The sequence below is a fragment of the Dasypus novemcinctus genome, chromosome 25 (assembly GCF_030445035.2).
Source record: "Dasypus novemcinctus isolate mDasNov1 chromosome 25, mDasNov1.1.hap2, whole genome shotgun sequence".
Lineage (NCBI taxonomy): Eukaryota > Metazoa > Chordata > Mammalia > Cingulata > Dasypodidae > Dasypus > Dasypus novemcinctus.
The window spans coordinates 54,736,684-54,757,160 of record NC_080697.1 but is presented as its reverse complement, the minus strand read 5'-3'; the positions used below and the strand labels follow the sequence as shown (position 1 = coordinate 54,757,160).

At 38.8% G+C, this 20,477-nt stretch overlaps 1 protein-coding gene across 6 annotated transcripts in view; it reads right to left on the bottom strand.

The window, feature by feature from the left end:
* MCPH1 (microcephalin 1) overlaps positions 1 to 20,014 on the bottom strand; it is a 268,454-nt gene extending 248,440 nt beyond the window's left edge. For 5 of the 6 annotated variants that reach the window (XM_004472356.5, XM_058288019.2, XM_023582753.3 and 2 more), the window contains exons 1-3: positions 19,628 to 20,014; positions 17,688 to 17,779; positions 12,788 to 12,909 (exon numbers count right to left, since the gene is read on the bottom strand). In XM_004472356.5, coding sequence (XP_004472413.2) covers positions 12,788 to 12,909; positions 17,688 to 17,779; positions 19,628 to 19,667 — 254 coding nt within the window. In that variant the 5' untranslated portion in view covers positions 19,668 to 20,014. Of the gene's footprint in view, positions 1 to 12,787; positions 12,910 to 17,687; positions 17,780 to 19,199; positions 19,264 to 19,627 lie in introns of those variants that run through there. The other variant, XM_023582755.3, reaches the window with a different exon arrangement.
* Positions 20,015 to 20,477: the final 463 nt, after the last annotated feature.

Genomic DNA, 20,477 nt, shown 5'->3' with positions numbered 1-20,477 from the left:
GAAGGTAATGTGATAACACCTACAAAAAAATTTAGATATCCATACCCTTTTAAGTCTTCAGTCCACTTTTGGGGATTTAAACCCATGGAAATACTTACACAACTAGAAAAATATCCAAGTACACCACAGCTCAATATAATACTAATCATAAAAAAAAATAAAGAAAGAAAAAGAAAAAAGGAAAAGAAAAATGCCATAGCCATCAACAGGGAATTGGCTACATAAATTAGTGGATTGATGACAAAAGAATGTTATACCATGTTAAAAAATGGGACATATCTCTATCACACATGGAAAGACATTTCCCAATATACTGTTAACTAAAGGGACATGTATGCATCCCACTAAAAAAAACCTACTCATTTGTATGGATATATACATAAACATATATGTATATGTATGCATTTTTTATGTGTGAAGTAAAAAGTCTAAGGTACAGGCATAACTTGCTTTATTGCACTTCAAAGACACTACTTTTTTTTTTTTTTAAATTATGGCAACCCTGTGTTGAGCAATTCTATCAGCACCAATTTTACAACAGCATGCACTCACTTTGCGTCTCTGTGTCACATTCTGGCAATTCTTATAATATTTTAAACTTTTTCCTATTATTGTACTTGTTATGTGATCTGGGATGTTTGATGTTACTCTCACTTTAAATCAAAAGCTAGAAATGATTAAGCTTAGCGTGGAAGGCATATTGAAAGCTGGGACAGGCCGCAAGCTAGGTCTCTTGTGTCAGTTTCCAACTTGTGAGTGCAAAGGAAAAGTGCTTCTCCAACGAACACACGAATAACAAGAAAGTGAAACTACCTTATTACTGATAGAGAGAAGTCTGAATAGTCTGTATAGAAGATCAAACCAGCCACAACATTCCCCTAAGCCAAAGCCTAATTCAAAGCAAGGCCTCTGACTCTATTTAATTCAATAAAGGGTGAGAGAGGTGAGAAACCTACAGAAGCAAAGTCTGAAGCTAAAAGAGGTTGGTTCATGAAGTTTAAGGTGCAAAGTGCAGAAGCAAGTGCTGATGTAGAAATGCAGCAAACTATCTAAAAGATCTAGCTAAGATCATGGATGAAATTGGCTACACTAAACAACAGATTTTCAGTGTAGAAAACAGTCTTCTATGGGAAAAGATGCCTTCTAGGACTTTCATAGCTAGAGAGAAGACAATGCCTGGCTTCAAAGTTTCAAAGGACATGCTGACTCTCTTGTTAGGGGCTGATTCAGCTGGTGACTTTCTAAGATGAAGGCAAATGCTCATTTCCCATTCTGAAAATCCTACTACTTTGTCTGTTTTCTGTAAATAGAAAAATGAAGCCTGGATGACAGCACAATATGGTTTACCGAATATTTTAAGCCCACGGTTGAGAACCACTGCTCTGAGAAAAAGATTCCTTTCAAAATATGACTGCTTGTTGACAATGTACCCAAGAGCTCTGATGGAGATATATAATGAAATGAATGTTGTTTTCATGCCCATGAACACACCATCCATTCTGAAACCCAGGGATCAAGGAGTCATTTCAACTTTCAAGTCTTATTATCTAGAAACACATTTTGTAAGGCTAAAGCTGCCATAGACAGTGATTCCTCTCATGGATCGGGGCAAAGTCAACTGAAAACCGTCCATAAAGGATTCACCATTCTAGATGTCATGAAGAACATTTATGATTCATGGGGGAGATAAAAATATCAACATTAACAGGAGTTTGGAAGAAGTTGATTCCAACTCTCATGGATACCTTGAGGGGTTCAAGATTTTGGTGGAGCAAGTAACTACAAATGTGGTGGAAATAGCTACAGAACTAGAATTAAAAGTGGAGCCTGACTCAGCTCCAGGCTACAGGTCTTGGTAGTTGGTGGTGTCCAGGCTTCAGCAGCCAGGCCTTTGGGGTGATGGCTGTGGGTCCTCAGATGCTAGGCTGCCTTGAGCTCTATGTCCTGGAGATGTTGGTCATTCCCAGACAATGGACAGAATTTTGGTTTTATGTTCATGAGACATATTTGAGTTATTGGGTGGAAACTCCCATGTAGGAAGCGGGCACTCAACCACTTGAGTCACATCAACTTCTAATATTCTAGATATCAGCTCCAGATATTCTAGATATCTGTTCTTTCTTTGTCATAGTTAAGTTTGCAAACATTTCCCTGTCTGTAGTTCGCCTTTATAGTTTGTCTTTTGCAGATGAGTAGTTTAAAGTTTGGTGAAGATCATTTTATCATTTTTGTTTATTATGGCTCTCATTCAGTGCACTCTCCCTTAGGAATCTGTTTCCATGTTTTCAAATATCAAATAGTTTTGATGATGCCCCAGTCTTTCTCTTGCCTAGACTGACAACTCCACTGATTCCTCTGCTTCTATGTGACAATTAAAAAAATTTTTTTTCCTTTTATTTGTAAAGGAAATTTAGTGACATAAATTTCCATCAAAAATAGAGGGTTTTGTGTGATCTGTTTATCTTTTTTAAAAAAGATAATAAAAAAAAAAGAAACAAGAAAAAATATATAGGGAATTTCCATATACCCTATCTCCTCCCCCTAACATTCTTTCCCCCATGAAGAACATTTTTCATTAGTGTGGTCCATTTGTTACACTCCTACTACTCTGTATAACCCACCATATCTCTTGCCTGAACTACTACGATAGCTGCCTAACTGGTTTGCCTTTGACCTGCTTGCCACTGAGGTCCATTCTCATCTAACTGCCAGAATGAACACGTTTTAAAGCCTAAGTCAGGCCTTGTGCCTTGTTACTCTTTACTACAACCCCCCATGCATTCCCAGCTTACAGTAAAATTCAAAGTTCTTATACTGGACTATAAGGACCTCCACAATGTGTGTCCCAAATTTTAAAGGCAGTTTTATTGAGATATATTTACTTACACTATCCAAAGTGTACAATGACTTCAGAGTTGTGCATTCATCACCACAATCAAGTTTAGAACATTTTCATCACTCCAAGAAGAAAAGCCCCATACCTCAATCCCTCTATCATTCCCCAGCCCTACATAATGTCTAATCTAATTCTGTCTCTATAAATTTATTTATCCTTACATTTTTATATTAATGAAATCATAAAATATGTAGTAATTTGTGTCTGGTTTCTTTCACTTGGCCTAATGCTTCTTAAGTTACTGCAATTTTTAAAAATTAGTGAAGTTGGATGTTTACAAAAAATTCTTATAAAATATGCAATGTTCCATGTTTAAAAAAAAAAAAAGTGGTGCCTGAAGTTGAGATTGAATTGTTGTAATCTCATGATAAAACTTCAGCAGATGAGGAGATGCTTCTTAAGGATGAGCAAAGGAAGTGGTTTCTTGAAATGGAACTTACTGTTGGTGAAGATGTGGTGAACAGTGGTGATATGACAACAAAGGATTTAGAATATTACATCAACTTAGTTGATAAAGCAGAGGCAGGGTTTGACAGGATTGACTCCAGTTCTGAAAGATATTCTACTGTGGGTAAAATGCTATTAAACAGCATCACATGCTATAGAGAAATCTTTGTGAAAGGAAGAATCAATTATGTGGCAAGTGTCACTGTTGTCTTATTTTAAGAAATTGCCACAGCCACCCAAACCTTCAGCAACTACCACTGTACTCCAATGAATACACGAATGATCAGTCAGCAGCTGTCAACATAAAGACAAGACCTTCTACCAGTAAAGAGATTACAACTTGCTGAAGGCACAGCTGATGCATTTTTTAACAATAAAGCATTTTTTAATTAAGGTATGTACATTGTGTTTTAGACATAATGCTACTGCACACTTAACAGACTACAGTATAGTGTAAACATAAATTTTATATGCACTGGGAAACCAAAAGATTCATGTGGTTTGCTTTACTGTGGTTGGTCTGGAACTAAACCCACAGTATCTCTGAGGTATGCCTGTATATGCTCCAAAATCTTAATGGTAGGCACCTCAACTCAGGAAGGAAGATGAGGGAAGAAGTAGATTAGGTGGGGATTTTCCACTTTAAAAATATGTATATATTTAAATATAGATAGATTTAATTCAAAATAAACTTATTTTTTCAAGATAGCAAAAGATGTAAAAATCATTAATTAACTGTATAATTAAAATCTGACTGCAATATAACAAACAATAATAAAAAGGCAAGAATTTGTATTAAAAATACAAAGGAATCATAATACACTAAATTCACTTTGAAAGGACCTTAAAAGTTTGCCTTTGGATAGTAAAGTTCAAGTATTTTGAAGTTTCCATGAATCCTCTGAGAAACTGGGGATGGGGGACGAGGGAGGACAGAAGTAGAGGAATAGAGGATAAGGAAAGAGAGAGGGGGCAGGAGATGGAGCAGCAAATAAGAGCAGGAGAAAAAACTGTCAGTGAAAAATTCTCAGGATAAGGACAAGTTGAGAAGTCTTACTGATATACAGGAATGCCTAATAGTGTTAAATATATTTTTTCAAAACATCTTTAAGGTCGACTTTTTCTGTATACCCCCATCCTTCCTCCACAAATTTCCATACAACCTTTAAAATTTAGCTCAAGTTACTTCCTCCATGTAATTTTCTCTAATAACTCCAGGCCAAATTAATCTGTTCGTTTATTTGTTAGAACAAATATTTACTGAGCACCTACTATGAGCCAGGAATGTGCTACTAGAAATAAAATCATAAACACATCTAGTAGACAAGGCCATTGCCCTTCCATAGTTTACATTATAATGGAAAGAACCAAGATAGATAGTTAAACAGAGCTAGTTTTAATAGTGTTAAAAAGGACGTGAGATAGAGAAAAGCAAAGATGGATCTATTATAGATTAGAGAACAAAGAAAGCTGTTCTGAGAAGGTGGACTTGAAATATGACACACAAGAAGGATCTGAGTACAAATGGGAATTAAGGAGGTCCATATATATAATTGGAGACCCTGAAAAACAAATCTCTTGAAAAGAAAGAAGTGGGGAAAATTGACCTGAAATGATCAATTTGAGACATATCATATACACACAAAAAATCCTTAAGAATACACCCAGGCTTTAGAGGAAATAATTTACAAGGGGAAAAGAATTAGATTGGCATCACAAAAATAACTAGTTTCCCCTTCTGTTTGCTCCTAACAAACAAAACCTGTCCTAAATACACTACAAATTATTTACACAAAACCAAAAAGACAGACCAAAACAAAAAACAAACAAATCAAACTGAAAAAAAAAACAACAACCCCACAACTACCTGAAGGTTCTGGAGAAAAAGCAGGCAAATTATAAAAGCAATCCAAAAATCTGTCTTTGCCCTGAGGCCAGCCAATGGCTATGAAAGTAGTGATGCTGAGCAGCACAAACTCCAATAGAAAACCTGCTGACTTTCTGGTCAAAGAAATGTGGGGAAGGAACCTTGCAACCAGGGCTACCAGAGAATGAGGTTAAAGATCAAGGAAAGGAAAGAATCAGAGACGGGAACCTAAATTGTGTATAAACTTAGCTCAAGTTTAGAATTGAGCCATTCTGAGCTAAACAATGCACACCTCAGATGTGACAATGGGCGTTTTCAGTTTTATCAAGTTAAAACCAAAAACAACAATACTTAGGAGCAATGTCAGAATCCAGAGTCTATAGAACATTCACAACGCTCATAACACAGTCCAAATCATTCACCATATGGGGAACCAAGAAAATGTGACACATTGTCAAAGGGAAAAAAAACAATCAACAGATGCCACTGAAATTATCAGACAAAATCATTAAAGTAGCTAATACAATTATACTCAATAAAGGAACAAAAAATACACTTGTAATGAATATAAAGATGGGAAATCTCAGGAGAAAAAATCATATATATAAATAAATGATGGGAAGCGAACTTGGCCCAATGGATAGGGCATCTGCCTACCACATGGGAGGTCCGCGGTTCAAACCCCGGGCCTCCTCAACCTGTGTGGAGCTGGCCCACACTCAGTGCTGATGCGCGCAAGGAGTGCCGTGCCACGCAGGGGCGCCCCCCACGTAGGGGAGCCCCACGTGCAAGGAGTGCACCCTGTAAGGAGAGCAGCCCAGTGCAAAAGAAAGTGCAACCTGCCCAGGAATGGTGCCGCACACACGGAGAGCAGACACAACAAGATGATGCAAGAAAAAGAAACACAGATTCCCGGTGTCGCTCAGGATAGAAGCGGTAACAGAAAGAATACACAGCGAATGGACACAGAGAACAAACAACTGGGGGTGGGGGGAAAAGGGAGAGAAATAAATAAAAAATAAATCTAAATCTAAATCAATCAATTAATCAATCAATAAATAACCAAATGAAAATTTGAGACCTGAAAAATATCTTAAATAAATTCACCCAATAGACATAAAGCACGGGAGTTGATGGAGAAAAGAATTAGTGAATATGAAGATAGGCCAATCTGAAGAAGAGAGAGAAGAAAAAGACTGAAAAACAACTAATGATAAACAGGGCCTGAAGGATAGGTGGGAAAATTTCAAAAGGTTCATTACACAGGAGACAGTGGGCTTATTTTCCATAAGAGCAGAGCTGCGTAGCTGAATAAACACTACATGGCCTGCAAATCCTAATATATTTACTATCTGTCCCTTTACAAAGAAAGTCTGTCAATCCTAACACACAGCTAATTAGAGTACAAGAGGAAATAGGGTAGAAATGATTTTTGAAGAAATAATAAAAACTCATCACATATAGTAAAACACATAGGTTTAAAAATAAAGCCCAGTAAAGTCTAAACAGAATTAATCCAAATGATCAACATAGAAACAGAAGGATTCAACAAATGTATAAACCAACCAAATTTAAAAGACATCTTTAGAACACTTCACCCAAGTACAAAGTGAATCCAAGACCATGCTAGGCCATAAAACAAACAGGTCTCAATAAATTTGAAAGGACCAAAATTACACAAAGTATATTCTCTGACAAAAACAGAATATAAACGATACCAAAAAAACAGGTAGAAATTTGGGGAATTGACAAATGAAAGAAAATTTAATAAGAATCTCCTAAGTAATCGATCATGTCAAAAATAATTACAAAGGAGATTAGAAAGTACTTTGAGATGAGTAAAATCAAAAACACTATATGTCAAAATTATGAGATTAGCATCTAAAGCTGTGCTTAGGGAAACGGACTTTGGCCCAGTGGTTAGGGCGTCCGTCTACCACATGGGAGGTCCGCGGTTCAAGCCCCGGGCCTCCTTGACCCGTGTGGAGCTGGCCATGCGCAGTGCTGATGGGTACAAGGAGTGCCGTGCCACACAAGGGTGTCCCCCGCGTGGGGGAGCCCCACGCGCAAGGAGTGCGCCCGTGAGGAGAGCCGCCCAGCGTGAAAAGAAAGTGCAGCCTGCCCAGGAATGGCGCCGCCCACACTTCCTGTGCCGCTGACGACAACAGAAGCGGACAAAGCCGCTGACAACAGAAGCGGACAAAGAAACAAGACGCAGCAAAACAGACACCAAGAACAGACAACCGGGGGGGGGGGGGGGGGAATTAAATAAAATAAATAAATCTTTAAAAAAATAGCTGTGCTTAGAGGAAAATTTATAGCTTTAAACATCTACATTAAAAAGGAAGAAAAATCTCAAATTAAAACCTAACCTTCCGCCTTAAGTGGCTAGAGAAAGAAGAGCAAAGTAAACCCAAAACAAGGAGGAACTGAAGATTACAGTAGAAATAAAAAAATAAAAAAATAAAATAGAAAATGGAAAAACAAGAGAAAACCCAACAAAACTAAAGTTGGAGAAAACCACCAAACTGACAATTAGAGCCAGGGAAGTCACTGCCACCCCAGGCATCTCCCAGCCCTTTCCTACCTCGGGCTCCTTTTCTACTGGGTTCAGATATTTCAATGTTTGCATTCCATAGCCTGGGAAGATGTTAGGGCTAATGGAACACCCTGACCATACCCTAAACTGAACTGGGTAAAAGCAGCCTTAACTGTTAATCAGGCCAGGAACTTCCGGTGGCAGGGTCCCCTCCCTCGGGGGGCTTATAAATATCCCACCCTTGAACAGCACAGATTTGTCTCTACTCTCAGATGCAAAGTGGGGCATGAATGGCTGCTATCCCCTGCTCCTGACAAGAGCCAGTTGGCCTCCCTGGGAGACGGATCACAATGGGCTCTCTTCTCTTGTTCTTTTGGACTCTTTGTGCTGTGTAATTAATAAAGTGGTCATTTGCTCAAAGTTTCTGTTGTACCTAAGTCTGTGTTCCCATTACCCATCATCATACAATATTTCACTCCATATTTAGCTGGGCTGACTAAGAAACAAAGAGAAGATTCAAATTGCTAAAATCAGGAATGGGTAACTACCAAGTTTACAGAAACAAAAAAGACTATAACAGAATAGTATGCTGAAAGGACATTATTGGAGTCAATTGACAAAATTCTTACATAATCAAGGCAGAAGGATTTCCTAGAAACATTTTCAGATGAAAATGAAAATTTTACTTGCAGATAAAAAAGATCTGTTTCCTGCTTACTATAGTTGTAAAATAGCTTCTTTTCCCGAAATTAATCACATATGAAGGCCCCACTCACTACTCACCCATGACCATATAGTAACAATATTGTTATAATAAAATAATTAAATCTTTTTACATCCTACATTAACTTGTAGGCGTTAGAATACCATATTCAAAAATGTACAGACTATCTAGACAGAAGATCAATGAGGAAATAAGAGGACTTGAAGAACATCCTAACCTAACCATTCCAAACACCAAATTAAAAATGAACAAAGGAGTTGAATAGACATTTCTCCAAAGAAGATATGCAAATAGCCAATAAGAACATGAAAAGATAGTCAACATCATTAGCCACGAGGGAAATGCGAATGCAAATCAAAACCACAATGTGGTAACCTTATGTCCATTAGAATGACTATATTATTATTTTTTGCTTATTTAACCATTATTAATAAAAAGACAGAAAATATCAAGAATAGGTGAGGATAGAGAAGAAAAGGAACTCACTTGTACTGCTGGTAGGAATGTAAAATGGTGCAACCACTATGGAAAATAGTTTGGTGGTTCCTTAGAAAGTTAAGTATAGAAATAACATATGACCTGGCAATCCCACATCTAGATATATACCCAAAGGTATTGACAGCAGGGACACCAACAGATATTTGTACCTCTATTTTCATATCAGCATTATTCACAATAGTCAAAAGGTGGAAACAACCCAAGTATCCATCAATGGATAAATGGACAAACAAAATTGTGGTATATACATACAATGGAATATTTATTATTCAATCATAAAAAGGAATGACTTTATGATACATGATTACAACATGGACAAACCCTGAAGACATCATGTTTTGTGGAATAAGGCAGACATAAAAAGACAGATAACGTACGATCTCACTTACATGAAATAATTAGAATATGAAAATTCATCAAGACAGAAAGTAGATCATAGGTTATCAGGGGTGGAAGGTGGGAGACGGGGAAAAGGCAGTTATTCCTTAATCGGTTCAGAGTTTCTCTTTGGGGTGACAGAAAAAGTTTGATAATGGATAGTAGTAATGGTAGCAGCACAACACAGTGAATGTAATTAACGCCACTAAACTGCATATTTTAAAGTTGTTAAAATGGGAAATTTTTTAACATGTTACCACCAGAAAATTTTTTAAAAATCCCATGGAACTGTATAACACAAAGAATGAACCCTAATGTACTATGGACATTAGTTAATAATATAATTCTACTAATACTGGTTCATCAATTATAACAAATGTAATACATGAAAATGCAAAATGTTTATAATAGGGAAAGTTGTATGTGTGTGCGTAGAGCAAGAAGTACATAGGAACACTGTCCTTTTGCATAATTTCCCTGCAAACAAACAAATGCTCTAAAAACATATATATAATTATAATAATTAGAACTTCTGTTTTGGGGGTTTTATCTTGCTCTATTTTCTGACTCTTTGGTGAAAGGTAAACTATGATAAATACCTTTGAAGAATGGACAGGAATTACCCTGAAATCTACAGATGAAGAACAGTTATACTGCTGCCTTTTTAGGAATCTGGAGTAAACTTAGTATCTTCTAAAGTAAACTTCTCCAAGGTGATGTTGCACAGTTAAGTGGTAACTTCGGGAGTTGTCACAGCGGGTCTGACCACTCCACCCTTGGTATTTCACTTGCCTCTCTTACTTAGGTTGTAAATTCTTTAAGGTCCTGTTTCACATTCATTCCAGTTTTCCAGAGCACCTAGTGTGTACGTACTGTTTGTATGTTGAATAGAGAACTGCAATCTAACATATCTAGATGAAGGCTTTACTTAAGGTTAAAGGACCCTAAAATGAAAGTGGATCACTTAAATTAGGAGAGTATATACTATGGATTTAATTCTATTTTCTTAGCATATCCCCCATAATCTAAATTTTAAGCATCACACTCTCCAATCATATACTCTGATCTTTCCAAACTTATAGCCTAGCCTCTTGTACAGCTCCAGTAATACTTCTACCCAACTAAGATCTACAGTATGTTAATCAAACTATCTTTCCACTATCCTTCGCTCCTTTTATATCTCCCTTCCTTCCTTAACCAAGCTTGGATTCCACGATCTATCATTATAATCAGTGCTTTGCACATCCCCTCAACTCCCTTGGCTCCCTTCCCAACACTAGTTAAATCTCCTGTTCTGCCTACTTCACACCTGAACGTTGCTGAAGAAACAACTGGTCTTTTACTCTGGTCTCACTTTAAATTTATATCCACCAACCTCACATGAGCTAATAGTACTGCCCAATGATTCTATGACATTTCCCCAGTCCATTTACTATCCCACAGTCCTAGACAATGATTTTACATGTTCTTGTCAAACCTCTAAAACCTCTTCTACTCCATATACCCTTTTCCACTACTGCCCCATTTCTCTGTTCCCCATCAAAGACTTGTCTACACATATTGTTTCTAATTCTACTCCTCCCAACTTCTCTTAAAACTACTCCAACATCTTTTGCTCCTACTACTCCAAAAACTGCTTCTCAGGTTCACCAGTGACTTCCATGTTGCAAAATCTAGTGGTAATCTTAGACCTAATTTTACTCCATCTATTTAAGCACCATTTACTATATCTGACCATTATTGCCTCCTTGAAAAACTTTCTCTACTTGACCTCTAGACCCCCGTTCCCACAAAATGTCCTCCCATCTCACCGGCTGTTCCTTTTCAGTCTCTGCTGCTAGTTCCTCCTTGACTTCTAAACACTGAGTGTTCAATCCTGGATCCTCTTTCCTTCTCTATCTATACACACTCTCTAGGAGATCTCAATAAGTTTCGTGGCTTTAAATAACATCTATACACTGAGAAGACCACATTTTTATTTCCAACCTAGACCAAACCTCAATTCTAGATACATACATCCAACTGCATACTTGACATTTCTACACGGATGCTTGCATAATAGATACTTCAAATTCAGTATATCTAAAACTGAGCTGATTTCTTCCCCAAACTATGAAGCCTTAGCCAATCTCAGTAAGGCTTTATGAAGCCTTAGCCAATCTCAGTAAGTGGCAAATCCATCTTTCTAGTTCCTCAGAGCAAAAATCTTACAGCCCATCCTTGACTTCTCCCTTTCTCTACAAACTCACATCAAATCCTCAGGAACTGTACTTTAGCACTACATTGAAAAATATATCCAGGATCTGACTATGTCTCACCTCTGCGCTGCTATTACCTCAGTCCAAGAAACATCGCTAGCCTGGATTATCCACCAGCCTCCTAACTACTCACTACTTCTGCCCTTGTCCCTCTCCTGTTCACACTATTCTTCTGCTTCACACTCTACAAAGACTATGCCGTCTGGTCCTACTACCTATCTGACCTTAATCTCCAACTAGTTTACCCCCCAACCACTTTGGTTCACTGCACTGGCTCCTTCATTTCCTGAATACGCCAAGCATAACCCTGCCTCAGGGCCTTTGCACTCATTTCCTTTTGTAGCATAAATGGCTTTGCAATTTTCTCACGACCCTTCTAGTTCTTTCCTTCTAGTCACATCAGCATTTCATTTCTTAAAAGTTATACAGCAAGTCTTGAGAAATAACTGTGAGGTTGTGACTGATAAGTAAATCATATATGCTTGGACTTCTCTCCCAGGAACCCTAAGAATAATCTGTTTTGTGAACTGCTTGAAGAACTTCATATCAATAATAGATCCCTTACATAGTTACTGTAAAGGTGTAAATTTACAACTCATTCTCCACAGTTACAGTAAAATTGTAACTTCTGCCCTGCTGAGAAACACTGTGAATGTCTGTTCCCTGGTTATCCATCCTGAGCACTGTACTTTTTAATCATGCTCTCCCCTCATGTGCCTCCCCATCCACATGTAGACATATGGTATAAAAGACCCCTCTTGCTTTGTGGCAAGTGCGGGTGTCGAGCCTTGAAATCACCACGCTCCCCTCTTGCCAGCAAGGACAAAGATTCTAGGTTATGACCAGGCTCGGATCTACTGCTTTGTGAAGAACTTCCCTACATAAGCCCCCTAATAAATGTTCACTTGCTCACCAAGCTGGGCTTGTCCGCGTCTTTCTTTGATCTGACAAATCCCTCTTAATTTGATGGGAAACACCTTTCTAGACAGAGTTAGGTATTCTATTGCTATACCCAATTTCAGTGGCAAAAACTAGGGCTTAAAGACGTTAATTTACTTGCCCAAGTAAAAGGCAGAGCAAAGCTGGAAAGAAATCAAACTTTCTGTGATCCATACAAAATACCTCTACATTTTAATAATATTAGGTATGTAAGAAAGAAAATAAAAAAGAACCTGCTTACTTTTCAACCCAGAGCACTGAAACAAGTTTTACCCCTTTCTTCTTCTGTGCTTTATCCCAAGTGCTCTGGTATCCATCTTTGAATACAACATGAGTTACTTGCTTGTTAAAAGTTTTTGAAACCTGTAGACAAAATGCAGAAAACAAAATGTAAATTACTATGTAGATGCAATTGCATAAGTAAAATAGATCAAAAGGGATACTTCATTCAATATTCATCAAAAGAAAAATGTCCAAAGCTCCTACCCCAGCAATTCCATTTCTTAGAGTCTGTCATACAGAAATACTCTAACAAATACAGAGAGAATAGGAGGGAAAAATGGACAAGAGATGGCAACAGATTTCTAGAATGTAAAGAGTGATAGCTGAGTCAGAAGACAAATCATAGCCAATAAAAAAGGACATTTAAGGAATGCTTTGAAAAAAGACATAAACCAAAACAAACAAATGAAATTCAAAAGACACAGGTGGATGGTACAGAGAACAAAACTTAGAAAATGAAAACACTTATTAAAACAATATACAGAACCAAAGAGTTCTTGGAAATTAAAAATATGACATAAATGAAAACACTTCAATGAAAATTTTGAGCAATAAAATTGAGAAAACCTCCCAGGAAGTTAAAAAAAAAAAAAAAAGATAAAGAGATGGACACAATAGGAGATAAAAGCTAAGAAAATCAGAAGCTTACTCTAGGAGGCTCAAAAGCCAAGTAAGAGGAATTCAACAGATGTAGCAAGAGAGAAAATGCGAGGAGGAAAAAAAAATCAATGAAGAGTTGTAAAACTGAAACACAGGAATTCTAGATTAAAAACAGTTTCTACACAATAAATGAAAACACTACCACACCAAGGCATATCATCATGAAGTTTTAATACAGCCAGAATAATGATATTTAAAGAGTGCTGGGGGAAGAGGATAAGAAGAAGTCACATTCAAATAAGGAGAAATGAGAATGGCATCAGATTTCTCAACAGCAGCCTGGAAATCGGAAAACAATAGAGAACTGCCTTCAAATTTCTGAGGAAAAATAACATACAGCCTAGCATTTTATAATTAGTCAAATTATCAAATAAAGGTAATGATATAATAAAGGCATTTTTAGATATCCATGATGTCAAAAAACTTACCTCTTATGTACCCTTTTCAGAAATAGAACTTATCTAACACATAATTTTTTAATGCTTAATTTTATCAAAGTAAAATATATCTAGTGTTTAGAAATATGAAGGTAAATACTAAAATGAAAAGATAAAAGATTTGAAAGTAACTGCTTTTGAAATACAGAAAAGGAAATATCAAAGACTTGCTCGTTTCTATTTTGTTTCCATTATGAATTTCATGGTAGTATTTGTCTTTATAAACAATGTAGATGTTACACTTCCATAAAATTAAAATAAGACACTGTTTACATAGGGCAACTTCTACATTATGATTATTCTAATTTGGACCAACTATCTTAGTGAGAACTGAAAAGGATAAGCAAATTATAAATACACACACTTGAAGGCTTTGGAAAGCTATCAAGGCAACGAAGAATTACTGGGTCAAATTCTTGAAGATTGACACTCAGAGAAATGAGTCTAGTATTTGAGGACACTTTTTTCCCTCTGGGTATCTGTCAAATTTAACAAACACTAAACAGCACCAAAGACACAAAACTGGAATACAAGTCTCCAAATGGAAGAAGGGGATCTGTAAAACCTCTACACCCTAGGTTGAAACCCTATGGGCTGCAAGTAGAATTAAGGGTGAGTCAGAGGTTACATTCGACCTCACAAGTCTGCTGTCAAGTTTTATATCATCTCAACTTCTTAAATGCTCAACTTAAAAAAAACAACAACAACAAGCATATGAACAGATGAGACAACAATAACAAAAACCACTGGATAAAGCAGAAAATAAGAACAGATCTAGATATTACCATTTAGCAGACATAGACTTTAAGGCCAGAAATTAATAAAATAGAAAATAAATGTACAAGAGGATCAACAACACCTGAAAATGATTCTTTGGAATGACTAATTTTTAAAAAAATCAATAAAAACAAGGCAAACATGATCAAGAAAAAGAGAAAAAAGGCAAAAATAAATGATATCAGGAATGAAAAACAGGTCATCATGACAAATCCTAAGATACCGAAAAATCCTAACAGGATAATATGAAGTTTTATGTCAATATTTGAAAATTTAGAGGAAATGGACAAATTTCTTAAAAAAGTCAACTTTCTAAAAACACTCATAAGAAGAAACAGAAAATCTGAATAACTCTATAATTATCAAATAAATTGCCAAAAAAAAAAAAATAGCTATAACGGCGGAAACAACCGAAGCGTTCCAAACAGACTGAAACCTAACATTGCTGATTCATGAAGTTTGGTTAAAAGAAAGTCTTTTCAATGAAAGGTGTTAAGTGAATATTCATATGGAAAAAAATAAAACTTAAATATCTCATACCAAACACACAAATCAAGTCCAGATGGATTGTTAATGTAAATATGAATGGCAAAACGGTAAAGCTCACAAAAGATAACACAGGAGGAGGTCTTCATAATGTTGGTGTACGAGCAGACATTTTTAAACAGGACACACACGCAAACTTACCATAACGGAAATGATTAAAAATTGAAGTGTATTAAAATTATCAAAGAAATTATTAAAAAGGTGAAAAGGTAAGCCTTAAAGTAACAGAAAATACTGTGATTCACATCAATGACAATAGGGTCAATTAGAAAATATAAACAATACTTACAAATCAAGAAGAAAATGTAAAGCCCAATGGAAAAATGAGACAGAGACACTGAAGAGGCATTTCAAAATAAGTAATTGAACAGGTACAGGAAAATGTAAATTCAAACCACAATGAGATATCACTAGAAACACACCAGAATGGCTGAACGTAAAGACTGATAAAAGCAAGCATATATATATCAAGGGAACTTTCAGACATTGGTAGAAACTGATTCATCCTCTTTAGAAAATTGCTAGGAAATTATTCTTAATTTTCTTAGATGTGATAACGGTATTTTTGTTACACAGGAAAATGTCCTTATTATGTGATTCATAATAAGTAGGGGTGAAGTGTGATGTCTACAATTTACTTTGAAATAGTTTATAAAAACTATGTACCAGGGAAGAGTGTGAATTACAGAGAAAACTATTATCCACGTGGTGCAGAAGTGCCCCAAAATGTTTTAACCAAATGCGATGAGTGTGCCACAATAATGGGGGAGGTTGTTGGTGTGGGAGGAGTAGGGTGGGGGAATGAGGGGTATACAGGAACCTCTTATTTTTTTTTATAATGTAACCTTTTTTGTGACCTATGTATCTTCAAAAAAATACAATTTACAAAAATGATGGGGGAGGGGTGTGGGGGTGTGGGCTAAATGGGAATCTCATGTTTTTTTAATGTAATGTTCTATGTGATCTATTAACTTTAATAAAAATAAAATGAAAAAAATACAATGGAACAAAAAAAGTTTATAAAAACACACACATATATAAACACACTCTATAGAGAAACAGAAATAAAACAAGTAATCAAGATGTTACAATTGCTCAATTTATGTTTACTATTCTTTCAAGTCTTCTAGTTAAAAATTTTCAAAATCAAAGGTGCAAAACAAAAAGTCTAAGAGATCTAAGACAAAAGTCATTTTGTCAACTCACAAGGGTTTTTTTATCAGCTAATATAACTTGTCTTTACCCCAAGTATATAAATATCATAGAATGGCATTACCTCCATTTTCTATATTCCAATATATCAGTAAAAAGGTGTGTCCTTTTTTCAGGTCCAAAACTAATTTCTGTACTGATATTCTGATTTCTCTCCACTTCAGTCTACTCTCAGTCCTCTTTCGATTTTTATGCCCTGAGTGCCTCCTGTTTCACCCTAACCTTGCCCTGCCTTTACCTTCTCACCCATTTATCCCTTTCACTCATCTTCTCTGTAATCCCACCTAAAAAACACACAAATACACGGTTCATAGTTGAACAGGAATGTAAGAATAGTCTTTGTTCACTATCTCCATTTCCTCATCTCTGAATGATTCCTCCAGTAATTTCCACCTGGCACTGATTTACCATTTCACTGAAAAGTGCACCAGGCTAAACAATGATCTTATAGTTGTCCCAGTTAAAGTATACTTGACAGTCATACCTTTCTAACACTCCCGCAGTGTTTTAGAATTCCATCTTTCAGATTCTTTCTTCCTTGGACATGTAGGGACATGTTTTTCTGATTCTCTGCCTTTCTTCTCTTTGACAGTGGGCTCCCCTGCCTTTTCAATACTGAATAGGGTTCCATCTTCAGCATTCTTTTCATTCTAAATATCTCCCAAGTGGGACCGCATCAACACCTAGGGCTTAGCCCCTAATCTCTAGCCTGTCAAATATTATCTCCAGCCTTGACTATCTCAAGTTCTAGAATGTATACGCAAATGTCTATCAGACATTTCAAATATGCCAATGTTCACAATCTTTCCTTTAAAAATGTGTTCATTTTCCTCTATTCCTCACTTTTATCATTAGCAGCATACACTCAAGTTAATGTTTGGATCCAGCAGATTTTCATCTTAGATTCCTCTTTCTTTATCGTCTATAATACCAAATGTTCTACAAGTCCTATTGTTATGAATTCTTAATATCTTGGTTCTTTTCTTTTTTCTTCTACCACTGATCCATTGCCTTCTTTGTTCTTCATGTTCTAAGTAGCAATACCCAAAATAAGAAAATAAAAATATATCTCATATAGCTAAGGACTCTCATATATTTATCAAAGGTAAAAACGAACATCTTGGGGAGCAGGAGTAGCTCAGTGGTTGAACTCTTGCTTTGCATGTATGAAATCCTGCTTCAATCCCCAATGCCTCCTAACAACAACAACAACAACAAAAGTCTTACCTTTGCCCCCATATCTGCAAGTTGGTTTGTAAATGTCTTTGAATAATTTTCTGTTCCATTGGATGACCACACTTCAACATATGCTACTACATCTGGAAACATAAGATATTACCGTGAATTATATACACTTCCAGCTCCCACAGCCAAGGATTTCAACAGATGTATCTCGTTTTTCTATTAAAAACCTTTTCAAATGTAACTACCCATCAATGTTGCTATGGTTCTTAAAATTTTAAGCAAAGAACAACTTTACTCATACACACATCACAGTTAACAATCTAATGCTCTTCCTAAATTCCTAAACTAGGCTTAATCTTTCTGTTTCAGCAATATTTTTCTATAAATATTAATAAATATTTTAGGATTTGCAGGCCATAGGTCTCTGTCACAAACTACTCAATTATTGTCCTTGTAGGACAAAAGTAGCCATAGTAATATGTTAATGAGTAGGCATGGCTGTGATGCAATAAAACTTTATGGAAACCAAAATTTGAATTTTATGTGATTTTCACTTACTCTTTGGATTTTCTCCAACTACTTAAAAATACAAAAATAAATAAATATTCTCAGTTTGAGGGCCTTACAAAAACAGGCCATATTTGGCCTGTGGAGCCGTAGTTTGCAGATCCTATTCTAGTACACACCTTTTTTCCTTAAAACCTGATGTTTTAAATGTATTTGCCATGTCTGTCATTGGTCAATAATTGTGAGCAAAACAAGGAAAGTCAGGTTAATTTAACACAATACTAACATTAGAAAAAGAGGCGAAGTCTATTTTCCAAAGGACCATATCTAGGCTAAATTCAACTGTGCAAAGTCTGATTATAGAGTTCATATAAAATCTTCAGTCTTTTTCTCCTTTTGACCATAAGGTCTTTACACTACTCCAGGTCCCTAAATACAGATTTTTACTACCCATCACTCCTTTTCTCCAACACCGAACCCTCCTGAGCTCTGCCGGCTGCACCCGTGATGTAACCAGGGACTGTGAAGCAGTATAATGAGAGCAGGCTCAGGTGTTCAAATCCTGTCTGCACTTATTAGCTGGGTGACAGTGGGAAAAATATCTAAGCTCATACGCCTTAGTTTCCCCATGTAAAATTAAGTAAAATAGTGTCACAGGAACCGTTAAAAATAAAAGACATCATAAATCAAGCATTCAGCACAGTGCCTGGTACACAATAATTATTCAGTAAAAAGTTTCCACTATTATACCAATATGCACAGACGTATGGAAGAGTCTGTACTACTTTTTAATTCCACAATTTCCCTATGCTCCTAAATCCACCCAAGTATTCAAAATAAGACCGCAAAGGAAGCTTAAACATGCGCATGTCTACCAGCAAAAGTCGACCTCCTCCTCTCCCATCACCTGCCCCCAACCCCGAGGCCGACCCTGTCTTCTCCAATCATCCCCAGCAGCCTTCCTTCGCCCCCACCTACTTCGCCCCTTTCCCAGGGGCGTGGGCAGGAACTAAAAACTTGGGAATGAGGGCCAGGGCTTGTACCGACCCGGGAGGCGGGCCGCATCCAGCCCGGGCAACGCCGGCTCCTGGAAGCCCGAGGCAGGCGCCGGCCGCGGCCCCGGAGCCCCACTTCCGGGAACCGGCGGTTCCGACCGCGGACTCGGGGCCGCGGCCCCCCGCGGGGTCAGGGCCCAGCGCGCTCCCACGCGAGTTTTACTCCACTCGCCGCACGTGCCGAGGAGAAAGGGCGTGGCGACCCCGAGGGGGCGGCGGGAACCTGTTTCCACCCAACTCCGCAGCGAAGGCGCCGCCCGGGGCCGCCCAACTTCACGCCCGGCCCGCGGCGGGAGACCCCACACGACCCCCGGCCCCGCAGCCCGCGCCGCAGGGGCTTCCCGCGCGCCCCGCGCCCCCCAGGCACCCGCCCCTCGGGGCCGGCCTCGAGCCGCCCTGCGAGCAGGAACTCCTTCCTACCTTTCAGGATGGCGCTCCCCGGGGCCCCAGGAGCCGCCATAGGGCGCAGGGGCACCAGGTCGCCGGCGCGGTTGGGAGCCGAGGCCCGGCCTGGCCGCGCGGAACCGAAGGCTCGAACCGAGCCGCGGCCCACGGGCCCCGGGGCATGCGCAGAGCGCGCGCGCGCCTTGGCGCTCCACGCCCCGGGAATCCTCCGATCCGCGTTTTCTAAGCAGCCCCGGGCGGCGGGAAAAAAAAAAAAAGCTCCACAGACCCGGCCGCAACCCTTCGCTTCAGAGTTAAGAAAAACGGCTTTGCCTGGGGCCCCAGCTCACACTCGCGGCGTTTCTCGACCGCGGACCAACCGCCCTTCTCCACAAGCCTCTCTCTCAGGCCTGGGGAAGTGGCGTAAAAACCCAGGTGGAGCCCGGCTGGCCTTAAGCGGCTTCCGTCAGCCTCGCCCAGCTGAGGGCGCAGGGGAGCCCGGGGAAGGTGGAGAGTCCCGGCCTCGCAGGTGCGGACAGGAGCGCCAATTATAGTTGTGCCCCAAATGTCCAAAAATAACCCTCCGGGAACCCCCTGCCCTGCGGAATCCCCTCTCGTACGCTCGAAGCCCCCCTGCGCGTCGCCCAGGCTCGTCAGGCGCGGGATGACAGGGAAACCTCCCAGCCCCTCGACGCCGGAGGGCAGAGCCCGGCGCCCGCCCCGGCACCCGCGCGGCCCCCGCTGGCGAAGCTCCGCGGACCCGGGCCGCGCCGTCGAGCCGCCCGCCGCCGCCTGGAAGCCCCTCGCCGAGGCCGGCGGTCTCCTCAGCGCCCTCGTTTTTCGGAGATGACGCTTGGGTCGGGGCAAGGTTTTGCTTGACTGTTTG